Here is an 18,094-nt window from a genome sequence, read left to right as displayed (position 1 = left end):
CTGAAAAACACTCCTTTTTTCTAACTCTTAAAGTGGCACAAGTTATTTGCCCATTGCAGCTAAATAGTGGAAACAATTTCCAAATGTGTAACAGAAACTTTTATGACTCTATCAAAAACACTATTTGTGGGTCATGCTCTCATTGAAATCTTCTTTTGATTAAAATAGCTTCTACTGTTTAGTACAACCATCAAAATATAAAGAACATCAAAACCAAATAAAACCTGCCACTAGATCTACAATGAACGGGCGCATTGCCACTGCTTTCTCAGGTTTAAATTAAGGCTCTTTTGTAGAGGGTATAAGTGAATAAAACATAAAGACAAAGGACAAAACAAGAGACAGCAGACTATTCAGCCATTCATGACAGTCAAATTTACAAGGCAATTGCCATTCATACTAATGTAAAGTGGGCCAACCAATTCTGCCTGATATGAAAGGCAGAAGAGCCCTTAAACATGAGAGGGAAAAGCACTTTACTGTATTTTACGTCCATCACAAGTGGAAAAACAGTAATGAGGAACATCAAAAATCTTTTTTTTCTCAAAAAAAATTTTCTCATCAAAAATTTTTTTTCTCTCCATTTAAAACTAACAAGACCACTTCTCAGTGCAATCTTATAAAAGTCTGTAAATGTCTGGAGACAGCTAATCAATCACACTTGTACTGCCACAGGTATAAGGTGCATTTAGTATGAGTGTATTTAACTGACTGATTTTTTCACTAATAATCAACTTAATAGTGGAGGGCTATAACTTGTTATAAAAGAAATAACAATAACCTTCCTACCAAAACAATAACAACAACAACAACATAAATAAATAAAATAACAAACCCACAACAGTGAGAAATATCATCTGTGCATTGTATGTTGATAAGATTCTATACTGAAAGAAGCCTTATTGCCCAGAGTTCAGCTCATGGGGAGATCAATTGTTAGTTCTGCTGGTGGTTTCATGGAGGCAAAAACTCAGAAGAATTCAGTCCAGAATGGACAGAGACAATTTCAGATGCCATGACCCCACCTGATACTCTTTAAGGCCACAAATTCAATGTGATACAAGATCAGCTATTTGTCACAGCTACATACATCTTAAAAGATCAGGGCTACATTGTACTCACAAAATTTTACTTGTATCTGTGTTTATATCTATGACACAGAGTTGCACATGCTACACTTGTACAGATAACTTTAAAGAATACTCTGTATACCAGAAGCTTTACTGTTTCTGATACAGCTTCATCACTATATAACACATCACAATACAACCAAATTCACTAAAACTAAGCCAGAATAACCTTTTTACATTTTAATCAAACTTAGAAAGTGGATGCAATGTAATTATTTTACATAGCCAACTGTGAAAGCCTCATTAAAAGCCTTGATATTAAGTAATAAAACTACAATAACACTTCTTCTAGTATTACAGTGAGTTTCTGTTAACACTTATGCACTGAAAAAGGAAAGACTTTCTAATCCATATTTTTCTGGAGGATTTTAAGCTGACTTCAATGTACACAGGTATATATGAATATACAGTCATATATATATATGTGTGTACATATGTTTACACTGAGAAGAAAGAAAGCAAATGCAGTAGAAATGTGCATCTTCTCACATCACTCACCATTGGATAGAGTCCTTACCTACCTGCAAGCCCAGCCCCTTTGACATTTGCCAGGTAGGAAGTCATAAACAGGTAATCAGAAATTCAAATGCTTATACAAGCTGAAACACCCCTTTGCCACATTGGCTTTAAAATTGTCTTTGTTCTTTAATTAAAGCATCTCTACTGGAAAGACAATGAGTACAGGAAACACAAATACGCAGAGGCAGGGTGAATAATTACTTTTTGCTATTTCTAGATTGATTAAATGCAATACTCACCAGCATCCTCTCATCCTCTCCAGTGTCAGAATTCTCATTCACTTCATTGACAGCAAAGCATAATTTCAATTTCCAGAATGGTAAGACAAGGAAAATGGAAAAGAGGAGAAAAATTAAAAAAGGGTAAGAGGGGGGCTGGGAAAGAGGTGTAAGAAACATCAAACAAAAACGAATCTAATTACTGAACTAGATTCTTACTACTAACTTTAACATTTGCTTTTAAGTCTTGTTTTCATTGATTTGCCAAAAAATATAAATCTGAAGAGTAAATTTACATTAAATTGATCATTATAATTTATTTGGCAACAAAATAATATAGTAAAAAGACCTTTCTCCTACTAAATGGCTCCAGCTTTGATGTCTGATTGTAATGCAAATTATGTGGAGTACAAGATATGGACAGAGGAATAATTAAACTTAGGGCTTTGTATATAATAATTCTCCCAACTGTAAACGTATCCCTTTCTGTGATAACAGTGTGTATACGCCCTGGGAACCATACCCTTACATTTGTGCAGACAGAACAACACCAAGTGCACAAGCTCGGCCTGATGCCTGCCAGGAGTACTGGGGCACAGTGGGGTGCTCACAGCCTGAGTCCTTCCAGGCTTCTGAGGAGCCTCTGGTGAAGACCCCCTCATACTGTGTTCATCACCAAGGCACATACTTCTGGAAGACAAAGTGATCTTTGTTCTGGAAGACAAACATTGACCATACACATGTATGTATTTCACAGCACTCAATTAGAAACTGAACTTTGCCCCTTTCTCAGGCTTTGAAATACTCCTGTGCCAAACACAGGCCTGTATTCTCCGGTCATGTGGGCACCCCTCACACACAGCATATGGCCCCAGACCCTCAGACAAATTCTGCACTGATTTATAGCCCTCACAATCTGAGCCACTGACTTACAGCATAAATCTGGCCCAGGATGTGCAGCTGAAGGGCAGCACACGTGCACAGCCTATGTGTTCCTCCCATACTGGCTGTGCCGAGGGACATTGGTCTCTACCAACAAAAGACAATGGATTTTACACAGTGCTGCATGTAAGCAACAAGAAGAGGAATGTAATAGACATGGCATATGCTGGCACACCAGGGAAATGCCCTCCATCAAATGTACCCTGCCCAAGGCTGATGGTGGAGGAGCTTCAGGTGGGCACTGCTGGCTGTGCCAACACCAGGTGGGAAGGGTTTGGCTCAACAGCTTCTGCTGCTGGCAGTGTTTGAGGACTGGCTCATCAGATGCCAAAGCACGAACAATCCAGACCAGTCTCTCTGTGGGTGAAATAATTGCTGACGAGGAATGAGCACGATCAGTTTTTGTAAGGCACCACAGGAGTCCAAGCAGGTCATCTTCCCTCCTCAAAACAATACGCACAAGGAACAGGAGCAGTGGGGCCCAACGGCACCAGGAGGCCAAAAAGAGGGCCAGGGGCACGGGCAGAGAGGTCACTGCTTCATTTTTAGCCCGTTTGTTGACGAAAATAAGTCCTGCAGGACAAGCACAAGCGACGAGGCTGGCAACACTCAACGAAGCAGGGAGCAGTGAAGGCTGGCGAGCGCGCTGAACCAGGCCGTGCCACACCGCCAAGGTCAGGGCCATTGGAACCGCCACGCAAGGGCTGCTCATTAGAGGTGCCACGGCTACCCTCGGTCTTCTCAGCCACTGTCATTAATACCATCAAGTCATCAAGGAAAAGAAAAAGGAGAATTTAATTTTCACTGTTCATCCTATTTACCTTTCGGTGTCACTGAGCCTGGGAGATCAAGCAAAGCGATCAAATTTACTCTTATTTATAGCCATTTTCACAACTTTTCCCAGACACCAGCACAGGATGTTTACGTTGAAACAAGAAATTGATTGACGCTTTTTGAGTCAATTTCTAAACACCCGTCATTAAGAACATACACACTTGGACTTAAACTTCCTGACCCCTTTAAAGTAACCAATTTAGCCAAGGCTTTTCTGATACCAGTGCCACTCCTGCATTTAAGTGCATCACCTCTGCCACTCCCTGGACTCCTTTCCACGGCATTGTTGCTTTTTTTTTGTTCACCATTCAAAATGACAAGCTTTCTGAGACAAACGCGATACTTCACCGAGGAATTTTAACTCTATAACTCAGCTGATAGCACAATCACAGTTAAATGAAAGAAGCAAAAATCAAATCAAATCAAACAAAGAGATCCCATCATCCCCTGCCGCATCTTCCCTCCTCCCCTTCCCACCCAACAAGCAGCTCTGGATTCCATAAAAGAGATCAGAGCAGAGCAGCTCTGGCATACACAGCTAAGTACAAAGTAAAACATATGAAATGTGCTACACAGTTTGGGTTTGTTTTGTTGTTTTCACTAGCCCGCTGAAAAGTGCACTGGCACGTTCAAAAACAAACATTTAAAATGATCCGCAGCTACCTTCTGAAATCTGCTCTAACATGCTTTATCCAGCAAGTTCACTTAAACACGTTGACTACAATCAGCAACAAAAATACTGCAGTGTTTGCCTGGTGGGTTTGACGACTCATTAGTCAGAAAGCTTCTGTACTTCCTTCTCCCCAATACCAGTGTGGGCATCATCAAAAGCAAACAAACTTTACACAGCAATACATTTTTTATTCAAATAAGCTTGTCAACACCAATTATCTGAACCACAACTGCCAAATACCAAGAAGCAATTTCAAGAACTCAGGGAAGACACAAAAGCCCTTGTTCTGCTCTAGAAAACACTCAGTCTGGGATGTGAGTCTGAAACCCTGTGGAAGGACAGAGCAAGGACCGGCAGGGTTCAGCCCTCTGCCAGCGCATTACAACAAAGGACCCTCCCCTGTTCTCTGCTTTCAGAACACAAATCTAAGAAAGCTGCAGGCTTTTTTTTTTTTTTTTCTTACATATACTCTATTTGCTAAAAGTACCAATGCATATGAAGCAGGCTATTTTTCATGAATAAAAATTCTTAAGGAAGAGTAATTTTACATATGGAATTACCCCAGAGGTATGCAACCTATATGAAAAAAATATATAATATTAAAATTCCTTAAAATCATCTTTTATGATATTATCGCTGGAAGGATTATCCTGGGAGCCTTCACGAGCTGAAGGGTTCCAGCAACATGAACATGACACAGTTCAAACTCTAAACATGCCTGAGTGTTACAAGCGGGGAACAAAAATTCCAACAGAAACTCTCAGCACATCAAATCAAATCACCACACGGTGTATTTTTTTCTGTAATATTTTATTTTATTTATATAGAAATACTTAAAAAAACATGAAGTAGCACCATTACTTAAGTTTTACTTTTATTATGTAGAACTTTAAATGTCAGAAAAATAAAACTCTTGATACAATTTCAAATCTTGTCTCAGCAAATATAATATTAGTATTTGACCATGAGGTTAAAGGCCCTTTATCATAAAATAAAATATACTTTGTTTTTAAACTTTGCTCAGTAAAGTACATTTAAGCTCAAGTAACGTCACCTACATATACATAAACAAGTGGTAAACAAATGTATTAAAATAGAAATACTAAAACTATAGTGGTGCAACAGAATTTTTGTAATTTCCACTGAATTCTATTTATACAAATGTTAGAAAGCTTCAACAGTTCCTTTTGACATATGTTTATACATTTCCATTTTTGTAATAATATAGAATAAAATATGCTTTATATCACTGAATAGAAAATATGCTGGGTGAAGCAGATTTAAAAGATTTTTTTCTGAACCTATAAAATCTCCATCCCAACAGAATACTGTTCAAAGCATTACACATTTTATGGTTTGTAATTCCGTTCACAATTGTGTGATATTAAAATAATACAGTGTTCTTTGCCATAAGGCCATACTAAAATAAAAAAGATTTAACCCAGCTACAAAAAGTTCACTGAACTTAAATTAAAATACTTGTAAACATCTTTGCAATATGAAATATAATTTTTCAAGTCAAAAAAGAATAAAATACTTCAATCTGTATTAATGCAATTTATCTTTAAAACCTTTAAACGTTTTAATATATATAAGAGATATGTTACAGTTTGTTTTTTTTTTCCTTTTTTTTTTTTTTTAACTTTGATAAAGCTGCAGTATCATGGTTTTCACAGGAACTTCTTGCCCTTTCAAGAACATTCAGAAAAGTATCCACCCATAGATTTAATTATTTCGTAATAAGCATCCTAGGAACTACCAGCACGTTTTACTAACAGTCCACACACCATTGTCATCATCATAAGCATCTCCTACTTTCAATTTTTTTTTGTTTTTGTTTCTGTTTTTTCTTATTTTTTAAAAAAAGGGGGGGGGGTTGGAAGCTTCGTATTAAAGTACAGTGTAAAAACTAGCCTAGCACTAGAATGGAGTCGCCCGTTATTATTTATAGCATGCACCCGCGGTCGCCACCAGCACCCCCACCACCAGCACCCCCACCACCAGCACCCCAACCACCAGCACCCCCACACCACCACCACCAGCACCCCCAGCAACCCTCGGCCCGGTCATGCTCAGGAGAAGATGCGGATGGCCTGGGTGACGGCGCTGTGGCACACAGGGCACTGCGGCTCCGTCTTCTCGCAGATGCGGTTGGCACACTCCATGCAGAAGAGGTTGTGGCCGCAGGGCACCAGCGCCGCGATCACCTCGCTCTCGAAACACACCGAGCAGTCGCGGCTGCCCTTCCGTCGCACGCCGGACGACGAGCACGACGAGCTGGACGACGAGCTGGACGACGACGAGGAGGAGGCCGACGAGTCGGAGGGCAGCCCCGGCAGGTGGGAGCCCAGCCCGTTGGCGTACAACGGGTACGAGGCGGCCAGCAGCCGCCCACCCGGGTCGCTACGCACCCTCCGTGCCAGTGGGTGCTCGGGCCCGGCCACCGCAGCCGCCGCCACCGGGCCGTGCAGGGGCGGGGAGAGCCGTGCCGGGGGCGGAGCAGCGCCGCCGCCCCGCCTCGGGCCGCTCACCAGCAGCGCCAGGTTGGCATTGGCGGGCGTCGCGCCCGGGAAGGCGGCGGCGGCTGCGGGCGAGGGCGCTGGTGAGGGCGGCGCGGCCGCAGGGCCACGCTCGAATTGCGGCCAGATGAGGGTGGCCCCCGGCGGCGGGGCGGGGGCCAGGTCAAAGCCGGGCGGCGAGTCGAAGGGCAGCTCGGAGCAGCAGTCCGGGGAGGAGAGCACGTCCCCGCCGCCCCCGCCGTACACGTAGCCGTTGGCGCTGCCGCCACTGCTGTTGTTGTTGTTGTTGCCATTGTGGGTGAAGCTCAGCGCGGGGCTCGGGGGGCTGTAGTCGGCCAAGCGGGCGCCGCTGCCCCCCGCCGTGCCGCCGCCGAAGTAGGAGTCGGTGGAGGCGCTGCCCAGCGAGCTGGAGCTGTCGTTGCGGTAGTTGCAGAAGGGTTTGCGGCCCGGTGTGGGCGTGATGCTGGGCGGTGTGGGCTTGCTCCAGAGGCTGCCCGTGCCGTTCAGCTCGAAGCCCACGTCCGTGCCGTTGGCGTGGAAGTCGTTCTCGTCCGTCAGCTCGATGATGCCGCCGGTGCGCATGGCGATGTGTGCCTCGATCTCCTCCCGGGCCCGGTCCACATTCTCGGGCATGCCTGTCACCTCAAAGACCGGCTCCTTGTCCCGGCTGGGGGTCACGATGTAGGTGTGCGTCTGCTGCTGGATGCGCTTGATTGTGGCCCCCTTGGGCCCCACGACCAAGCCCACCACACGATAAGGCACCCGCACCTGGATGGTGGTTTGGCCGGGCAAGTTCGGGGGGCCAGGAACGGTGCCGTTCAGGGCTGTGTTCTTGTTCCGTGAGGCTCGGATCATGGAGAAATGCTCGGCCGCTGAGATGATCTCCCTGCGGGCCATGGCCACATCTTCCTTTCTGCCCGTCACAACAAAGAGCGGCTCCTCCCCGCGAACCGGGGTCTTGATGTAGGTGTTGGTCTTTGCCCGCAGAGCTTTGATTTTACAACCTGGGAACGAGATGCGGGAGATGGCAGGCAAAGGGGAGGGGAAGGAAGGGGGGGGAGAGAACCGGTTACAACCCATTAGTTGGGTGCAGCTGGAGGGGGGGGGGGGTAATACACACCCACCCGAAACACATTGCCCCCTGCCCCAGGTGATGGCTGGCAGCTCGTCCAGGAGCCCCGGTCAGGGCGCTGAGGGATGCCAGCCCCAGCCCTGGCACACGCCCAAAGGCATCGCAAGTGGCCAGCGCCGCATCTGCCATGCAACTGCCCCAAAACTACCAACGTGCAGCTCAGAGGAACGGCAACAACGGAGGAAAAGCAGCGTGCGGGAAAACTGCACGGCCAGAAAAATGAAATAAAATAAAATAAAAATGAAACGCGAGCAGCCCCAACAAATCACCGCACGCGCCAGTCTGCATTCCTGCTAAGCACTTTCCTTTCGTAAAAAATAAAAAATAAAATAAAATCGGTTCTGCGGAAGGTGAGGAGCAGCGGCTGCACTGAATGAGCCACATTCCCCTATGCGGATGCTTTATCCCAATCCCATTGTTCCACTTCCCCACTCCATTCCTCGTCCTTAAAAACACCCCACGATTTCCAACTTCGGGGGAAAAAAAAAAAAAAAAAGAGCTCCGGGGCTCGCGTTTTCCCCCCTTTTCCTCTTGCAAATCTAACTTTTGCAGCCAGAGGAGCGGCGAGATTTTTTAGAAAAATCCTTTTCCTGCTTTGTCCGTGTGCCGGCAGCTCGCAGCGCCCCTGGGAAGCGCTGCCCGGAGCTGCCCGGCAGCCCCACGGCCGCACTTTCTTTGTCTGGGGGAGCCGGCGCCGCGCCCCGCGGTACCCACCTTGTCTGCCCACTATCTCGGCGACGTGCTCCGAGCTGGGCACCGGCACGCACTCGGTCATGTTCACGCTCTTTTTCCGAGGCTCGCTGTCGTAAATGGAGCCCGTCTCGTCGTTGTCCAGCCCCAGCAGGGAGAGCTGATCCAGGGCGATCTGCAGGGCTCTTTGGTCATCCAGCGTCTCTCCCCCGCCGCCGCCGCCGCCACCGCCGCCGCCGCCGCTCCCGTTCCTCTCCATGTCTGCAAAGAGCGAGCTGGGCATGGTCCCTGCGTGCGCTGCACCCTCCTCCTGCACCCGGCTCAGTAGTAAGAGATCAGACACAAAGGAAAACCCGAGGCAGATGGCCAGCAGCAGAGAAGGAAGGGAGGTGGGCGACTGCTGGAGACCGGGGAGCTGTTGCCTTTTGCTTGTATATTTTGTATCTTTCCTTTTTTTTTGTTGTTTTGTTGATTTTTTTTTGTTGTTGGTGGTGGTGGTAGTGGTGGCGGCGGTGGGGTTTTTTGTTTTGTTTTGTTTTTCCTCCTCTCAGTGCAATCCGGTTTATAAGATGGTTTCAGGACCCCCCCCACACGACTCCCCCCTCGAGGCTTTTTCTTTTTTTTTTTTCCTTTTTTTTTTTTTTCTTTTCCCCCCCTCGGCCGGGGGTGGGGGGTGGGGTGGGGGTGGGCAGCGGAGAGCGAGAGGAGCTCCGATGGCTTCCCCCCCTTGAGTTCCTCGCCGGCCACAATGCCAAGCGATGGCAGCGTTTCTTTAAGGAGCCCCTCCCAGGCTCCACTCCACTCACTCAGCGTTTTTTCCTCCTCTCCCCTCCTCTGTCTGAGGCACCGCTGCAGCCAGACGGCTCTGGAGAGGCGGGCGGAGGCAGCCGGGGAGGGAGGAGGGAGGGAGGGAGGGAGACAGGAGGGAGGCTGGAGGCCGGGAGGCAGCCGGGGAGGGGAGGGGAGGGGAGGGGGCAGGCGGGGAGGGGAAGGCTGGGGCGCGCCGCCGCCACCGCCGCGCGCTCCCATTGGCCGGCCCCGCCCCCGGCCCCGCCCCCCGGCCGCGCGCCGCTCTTTGTTGCCGCGCGCCGAACAATGCCGGGGCGCCGCGCCCCCCCCCTTCCCCTCCCCGCCCCTCCCCGGGCGCGCGCGGCCCCGGGCGCCGCGCTGAGCCCGGCCGGGGCTTTTTTTTTTTTTTTTTTCTCTCTAATATTATTTTTATTTTTTTCAGAACACGTTTTATATTTTAAATTTTTTTTGTATTTTTTAATTTTTTTTTCCACCCGAGGGGGGTGTGCCGGGGGTTCCGCGCTTCGCCTTCCCGTCCCGGAGCGGGCCCCGTGCTACCGGACGGCGGCCGCCAGCCCCCGGCCGGCACCGGCAGAGCGGCCCCGAGGCACCGGCACCGCCGGCACCGCTCCGGGCCCCGCCCGCCCCCGCCTCCGGGCGCCTGCGCGCCCCTCCCCCGCGCCATGCGCACTGCGCCGCCCTCAGCCGGGCCCGAGGCCTCTCCCCCCCCGGCCCGGCCCCCCTCAGCCTATGTGAGGGGCAGCCCGCTGGCTGTCCCCTCATGTCGGACCCTGCGCCCCCACAAACAATAAATGGTCTTCTCGGAAAGTGTCCCGTCTCCAAATCCAGCCTGCCACCCGCTGGGAGAGTCCTCAGTGTTGTCACCAGAGTGCCACCAAACAGCACACTGAATTCCTCCGCCTTTCCCCCCACATATCCACGAGTACCCCTATTTAAAATTCTGTCATTCTATGATATTCTATGAATCCTAAAATCATTAAGTGTGGAAAAGACCTCCAGGATCACCTGGCCCTACTGTCCCCCCATTTACATAGACCTTGCCAACTTGCCATGGGCAGAAGCCTTGGGAGAAGGCAGCCCCCACCTAATTGCCTGACAGTCTCACGTTCGGCGGGGACAGCCCTTTACAAGCACACAGGGATGTGTTTAGCCAGCTGCCTGTACAAACGAGTGTAACGAGTTACAGGTAATTGTTTACACGCCGTGTTTATGGCAAATGACTGCCACTTCCTCAGGATGTTTGCATGTTTTATAACAAAGCTCCCGTGGCTTGTTTGCTAGCACGGGCATATACACCAGCCATGTGCTTTCCTAAGTGCTGAGGCTGTCCCCTCAACTGTTTCATATTTAAAAGATGGCATAATTTACAAATTTACACTGTAGTTCCAGCAGTGAGAGGTTCTAGGGGGAAAAATGGGAGATTATTTATAAATGGATAAGGATCGTGAAGGCCTTTTACTGTTTTAAGCATTTGGAAAAAAAAAAAAAAAAAAAAAAAGGCAGATGGACACAACCTTTGACAGCAACAGAAATAATGTTCTTTATTAAATACATTTCAAAAAGAATTTTGCTTCTCTGGAGTTTTTTTTTAACTCAGGGAATCCAAAATCTGCAAGAAAATAACTGTTCTCATTTCCCAAGCAGGGGCAGGACAAGACAGAAATGAGGGGACTGTACCCGTGAGGCAGAGACACGTCACTATAGACGATTACTGTTGTTGACACACAGCAGTGACTGGCAGAAATACTAAAATACAAAGATAGTGGTTGGGTGTGATACAAAGATAGTGGTTGGGTGTGCTTGGATTTTACCTGTTCCTTGTGTTTGTTTGTTTGTTTTGTTTTTTTCTCCCCCACTTCCCATCGTATCTAAAACTGTCAGGGTTTCTGCCCAAGATGACTATGCTGAGCATCCATGCACTGACTACAAGTAAAAGGAAAACAAGTTATCTTCAGGCTCATGTTCCTCTACAGGGAAAATTTTATTCTCAAAGCAAGATCTGTACTGATCTAGCTTTATTTTTTGATGTTAAGCTGGAAGCTCTAATTAAAAATGTTTAAAATTAATTTCATCCCTTTCTATAGAATAAGATTCCTGGGAGGGGAGAAGGAGATGCATTTCTAGGAGACTAAGTGTGCACTGGTGTTTTAAGTCTCCTATGAATCCTATGGAATAGTCCAGCATCTTGAGGAATATTGCTTTTTTTTTTTTTTTTTTTTTAATAATTTTGAAAACTTTTAAGAGCAAACTACAGGAGATAACAACAACTGAAAAGTTATACCGACATACCTTAAAACATGCACACACCAACTGCACATACCACTCGGAATACAGAATCTAAGCAATAGCATGCTCATGTGGCAAAAAGCAATGCACGCAAGATTCATATGCATGAACTTATTCCACAGAAATATTTCTTCAGAGTAACTTGATCAGATATAAATTAAAGGGTTATCTATCTGTAAGTCCTTTCATCCCATACAACCTTGAAAATTATGCAGAATTATAGTAAGCTTCATCTCTGGGGAAGAGACCAACCATCTACCAATTTACAGAAGCTTAACAAAAGCAGGAAGGGAGGATATATTACAGGCAAATACAGGACTTATTGCAGGAGGAGTGTAATTCTCAGTCCTTTTAGTTTCTCTCTCTCTTATCATTTCCCATTTGTGGCAGAGGTAATAAAACTTCCTTCCTCCAACCTTTATTTAATTAAAGTGTAAGGTCTTTGGGGCAGTGAGCTTACTGTGTGTGTACATACAGCTCTGAGCATGAAGAGGTCACGAATTAATCCGAGGCCTTTAAATGCTACTCTGAATACAAAGCATTAACAATAATAAGAATAGGATGTCATTTTCATTTAGAATAGATGGGGCCTCTGTTTTCAATGTATCATCACAAAGAATAAACCACACATCTCAGGGAATGACTAAATTAAGGAGCAAGGAAAAAGGTATTTCATAGCAGACTCGTGAGTCCACTCTATCTCATGTGCCTGCACTCAAGGACACTACTGCCTACTGTGACAGCATTTACCATAAAGTTCTTCTTCACCATAATCTCACAAAATAATGTCCCAAATCCCACAGGACACATTATCAATCAGATTATGAGTATATATGTTTTAAGATGGTGCATATGATTACTGTCATAACATACCCAAATTAACCTCTTGCATGTGCAATAAGCAGCAATTAGCAATCTACAGACAAATGACAAGTTCCTTCATAATATGTAACAACACAAAAGCCAGATTTCCTATTGAATCCCATATTAACCTACATTCAGTGGCCGTGAAATCTCGGAGCGCCGTGTCGGAATTTATCATCTTTCAGTGATGTTAGCTCCGCCTCTTGATGGTTCGAGACAAGATGTTTACAAACAATTCATCCAGAATCTGAAAGGCAGCTGAAAATGTTTATTATTTTCATGCCACTCATTCCAAGCATTTGGGGTGGTTTTTGATGAAGGGTGGGGAGAGCTCTCTTAAAACAGCATAGGTGTGTTAATAGACTACAAGAAATAAAATGGAGATAGATTAGTGAGAGGCTTTGTGATGCCTCTCTGAGATGGAAGCAGGCTCAGGGGTAAGGAAGATGCAGAAGTGCCTTTTTCCCTTGTGATATGGACTTTCACGTCAATAAATACAAACAGGGAGGTGATGCTGATGCTTCCCCATGTGTACTTTCATACCTGTAATTCTACACCTCTCCTTTTACAAAATTCATTTGCAAAATATTTTTTTTTTGAAAACAAAGATCTTCTGGGACAACTTGTGAAAAGCAATTTTGCCCCAATCCAGAATGAATCTCAGACCTTTAGCAGTCACAATCAGGCTTCAAAAAATATTGATACTGTAATGTAAATTTATGTCAGCTGCTAATGACTTCACTAAAATGCTTGTTTCTAGTACATTAAAATGAAAAAGATTTTTGCAATAGTCATTGCAGGCTGTACTTTCTTCATACACATTTGCTATTAGTTTGACATCAGTGATTAGAGTGTGCATGTTTGTAGGGGATGAAGTGCCTTATAAGAATGCAGTTTTGTTTGACATGACTGATGGAAGGCAATTCAAAATGCATAAAGATGCCTTTATAATAAATCAGAAGTAACCAGCCGGATCACTTGTTCGCTTTAAAACCCTTCACCTGGAGTCTAAGTGGCCTCTTTCATTCAAAGCTCCATTCTGCCTCTCGCTTAAGAACAAAGGTTATCGCACTGTATATCTGAGCTAAATGGCGTTCAACAGTCGAGCCGACCAGAGTTCAAATCTGAAAACCCGTTCTGCCTTTCCTTCGCTCTCCCGTCGCATATTTAGAGGCCAGCCTTCCCAGCTGCTCTGCATGCAGGCCTCCCAGCGGAGCTCTCCTGTGCACGCGGCTGCAGGATTGGAGCTCTTTGTTACCAGGGCCCTTGGGCCAGTGTTCAGCCTGCGACACAGCACTGGCGTCTCAAGTCTAAAGCACCTATCACACTTGTGGGCACTGTCTATTGAACAACAGCTATATTTAATAATAAAAAAAAAACAACATATATATAAAAAGATTTTATGTTTTTATGTTTAGACTGAGCTGGATAAGCCATAGATTTGTGAGATAGGTCACAACTGAGTTTTATTCATCAGTTTTAGTCTCTGAAATAGTACATTATAATTACATTTTAATTTACTTTAATCTCTGAAATAGTTAATTATAATTATGGTCATAAAACATGTATAACCTTTGCTTCCTCTACCTCTCCAGTCTTAGCGCTGTTATAAGAAAGATAAAACAATTGTCCTTTAATGCTAATTGTTTATGAACTCCTTTGTAAGAGACTGTTTATATAAAATGCCTAGGCAAACTCTAGGCACAAATGCAATATTCATAATAAATGAATGAATATTATATCCCTGACCATAATTCCAGTGCTCTCCAATAAAAGAATATCTAATTCTTGTCACAGAATTGCCTCGTACGTTGAAGTTCAGCATATAAATACACATGGAAAAAGATTAGATTTTAATTGATAAGTATTAATCATCATTCATTTCTGTCTCTGCAGGAAGCACAATGTTAAAACATCTAGTTAATATACTGTATAATGGATAACCTTGAGGCAGAAGCTCTTGCATCTGTCTCTATCCAAGAAAAACGTCAACATCAGCCTTTGTTGCAGCAAGATACCCTGACATCTGAATGGAGTTGCTTCTGCTGGAAAATTGACTGTCTCCAGTGCAATCCTTCCTAACCTGCATCTGGTGCCTAAACTAGAGATGAGCCCAAAATAATTTTTTTTTATCTGCATACACCTGTACTTAGAAATGTTTGAAATATGGTCTAAGTCAGAATGCTGTGTTTGTGGCGCATCGCTGCTCTAAACAAACAGATTTCTCATGTGATGGTCTCACTGCAGCCACAAAGCATTAGCACTCACAAGAGCATCATTGAAGATACTCAGGCTGTTCATTGAGAACAAAGCCATTAATGATTAATACTATGGTAGGAGAAAATGTAGCAGTATTTCTTGGCAGCTGAAATGTGGCAATGCCTCTCCTACATGGAAAAGACTCACAAATACCTCTAGCTCTTTTGCATCAGATGGTTCTTATTTGCTCTGTGGGAAGAAGAATCAAACAAATTCCCCAGATTAAAGGAAAGTGAAGGGGATTTGCACATCTAAAACCAGACATATACAATACATCTCTCTCTGACTGACCCAGCAGATGCAGAGATGTGTTTATGTATCACAGACTTTACTGTCCCAGCAGATGCTGCAAAGTTGTCCCTGACACAGACGCTTACTGTCCCCACAGATCTGTATTTTGGGAGGGAATTTTCGTACCACGGACACTACTGTCCCTACAGAACCACATCTGCTGGCAGAGTTATTGTTTCACATACTCTTCTGCCTCCAGCAGCTGTGAGAGACTGCCAGGACGACAGGCATTTCTGTCACAGCAAATCTCCATCTACAGGGCATTTTAAACTGCAGCTTACGCTACTGCTCTTACTGAGCCCTTAGTAGGGACCATGTTGATGAGGGGGAACAACAGAAACAAATGGAAATAAATGTCTGCTGGACATCTAGATCATCATTACCTCTGCCTAAATATAGCACTCACAAGTGCTGTGTTTGGGAATGTATCAGAAGGAGAAAAAGAATTACTCTTGTCCTTCTCCCACCCCGCCTTTAACAAGTATTCATTTTGAGAAACCCTCAAAGGAAAAAGTGTCTGGTGCCATTCTCATATAATAGATCCAACAAAGCCCAAGTCATTCATGACCACCAACTCAACAACCCTACCGCCCTGCTGCAGGGTCTAAGAGTGTGCACCAGGTCATTTTCAGTGCTTTTGAACAGACGCATCCAGTTTTGCTGGGGGTAGGCTGCAGGACAAGTTTCATTTTTTCCTGTGTTCTGGCATCAGAAGATTTGATACACAGCTCAGGAGGCACAAGAGCAGAAATAAAGAGGAAGGGGTTGGTTTTGGCCCCCCATCTTTTGAAACTCAGTATCATCTCTTCTCAGATTTAGGGCTCAGCAGAAGCGGTGGACAGGGAGTTCTGCACCTGTGAAGCTGCACTGGCACTGCAGGGATGTCAAAGGGACTGCTGTCTGTTCACCTTTAGCAGATCTCCTGAGGACTGCTGCCACCTTTATAAAACAAAGAGAGTGCTCCAGCCAGTGAAGCCATGGCCCACAGGCCGCAGCGCTGGTTCTTGGCCTGCCTGGGGCTCTCTTCACTCAGGCAGTGCTCAGGGAAAGGGGAGGTGGCTGGAGCTGCTCCCTGGGGGCTGCTGTGTACCCTACTCCCCACCTTTGGGGCACCCAGGCCCCACCTTTGTGGTGGAAAAGCTTGGGACTGGGCTATGACATGGCTATGGCTAAGACTTCCCCTCAGGAGTGAACTCGGCCTAAGGCCCATACCAGAGCATGTACTTACATATAGTTAATATGCATGGTATGTGAGCCTGGACTCGAGAGCAGTCTTGGACCTTTGTTTGCCTGTGAGAAGACATATCCTTTATGATTTGGTAGGGGAGAGAGAGAAAACCTCCCCTGGTAATTCTGCAGTAATGTAAACCCTACATGAAGAAACATCATCTAACTTTGGAATTCCCCTGTGGGTAGTCTGGGCATTTATCTTTATCTGAAGCATCAAGAGCTGTCCATTGGCAAAGGCAGGACACACAAATTCCCAGAGTAATAATCTGATACAGCACAGAAAAACCTACATCCTTGGAGCAGATTGTGGGAAAGCATCAAGATTTTGGTTATGCTGCCAAAGCAAACAAGATGTTTCAAGCCCCATCATCTGCTCTCCAGTTCACACCCTTCCAGTGCTATCTTTCTCAGATGCCATGCCACACTGGTTAGTGGCAATGGTGTTGTCATGTGTGATTCATTCCATTTTACTGGAAATTAGAAAACCACATGCTGCACTGAAGAACTGCTTATTTATGTAGTCATATCATCCCAGAGAGCACTCATCCTGCCATTATTTGTACACAAATTCTTTCATCTAGAATTTTGGAAATACTGCTCTCCACCAGAGTTCATTCAGAGGGCAGATTAATCAATAACACATTGCTCTTTCCAGTGCCCATTGAGTCCTTAATAGTTTCCAGTGCCACCCTGAAAAGCAAATGGCATTTTAGAAGAGATTATCTTTGTCATTACAGGATGTGTGGGAAGCAAAACCGAACAGATAGCAGTGGGACTGGAGTTGTGCTAGCAGGAGTCTGTCATGTATTTATTTGAGCTCTGGGCAGGTGAATTTCACCCACAAGGAAAAAAAAAAAATAGACTACTTCTGTCTGATTTTTTATGGAGTGCCTTTATAAAGCCTTGACAAGTATTTCCTGAACATATCACAATGCTACATTTACCACAGTGATTAATGCTCAGTATGAGTGATGAACTGGCATATACAGGACAACAAAGCAAATGCTAAGAGTTGTCAACAGTGCATTCTTTCTTTGGAATAAGCATTACGAGATAAAAACATCCATAGATTTAAATAATATTTTCTGGTGACAACAGCTCAAGCTGGCTAAACTCTGCTTTGAGTTCCAAAGCACAGGTCTGGCATTGTGTGTGTTTCAAAGAACTTCGTTTCCTAGCTGAGTTTTTCTAGCCTTCATAAAGTTAGTGTTACTAAAGCAGCTGCACTAGGATCAAAAGTTAGGTTTGACTGTGTGTTGACAGGCAAAGTCTGACCTCTACAAATTCCTGAACTAAGAGATTGCATTACTGTCTACAGATACAGATAAATCCAGTCTTATCTTTAGATGAAGAAACTATTAAGAAGATTCAGGCACCACACATTTATGAAGAAAGAAAAAGAAATGTGAAACATTCTTTTTTTAAAGGTTAGCATAGTTTAAGCATTCCTGAAAATATTTATTGTCATAACAGACTAGACCTACTAAAATGTTCTAGTCTAGGTTTTGGTCTTTGACATCCTCAGGAATCCTGTTGACTTCAGCTAGATCACATGGCTGTTGTGGAAAGCAGAATTTAGCAAGGCAGAAGAAAAGACACAAAAAAGCAGTTCAAGACCATTTGGAAAAAAGTAAGAAGTTTGCTTTCAATGTTACTGAGTATCTTTTAGGACCCAAATTAGAGTTCTGTTATATTTT

The 18,094-nt window shown here is 45.0% G+C and overlaps 1 protein-coding gene across 1 annotated transcript; it reads right to left on the bottom strand.

Annotated features, from left to right (window-relative positions):
- Window positions 1-6,382: 6,382 nt before the first annotated feature.
- Window positions 6,383-9,323, bottom strand: MEX3B (mex-3 RNA binding family member B). The gene is made up of 2 exons (XM_084293163.1): window positions 8,682-9,323; window positions 6,383-7,839 (listed from the first exon to the last, which is right to left on the bottom strand). The coding sequence occupies exons 1-2, from the start codon at window positions 8,938-8,940 to the stop codon at window positions 6,389-6,391; spliced, it is 1,710 nt and encodes a 569-aa protein (XP_084149289.1). The 5' UTR covers window positions 8,941-9,323; the 3' UTR covers window positions 6,383-6,388.
- Window positions 9,324-18,094: the final 8,771 nt, after the last annotated feature.

The sequence above is a fragment of the Netta rufina genome (genome assembly GCF_964035555.1).
Source record: "Netta rufina genome assembly, chromosome: 11".
Lineage (NCBI taxonomy): Eukaryota > Metazoa > Chordata > Aves > Anseriformes > Anatidae > Netta > Netta rufina.
Note: the sequence above shows the minus strand (reverse complement) of the source record. Positions and strands in the feature narration are given on the sequence as shown.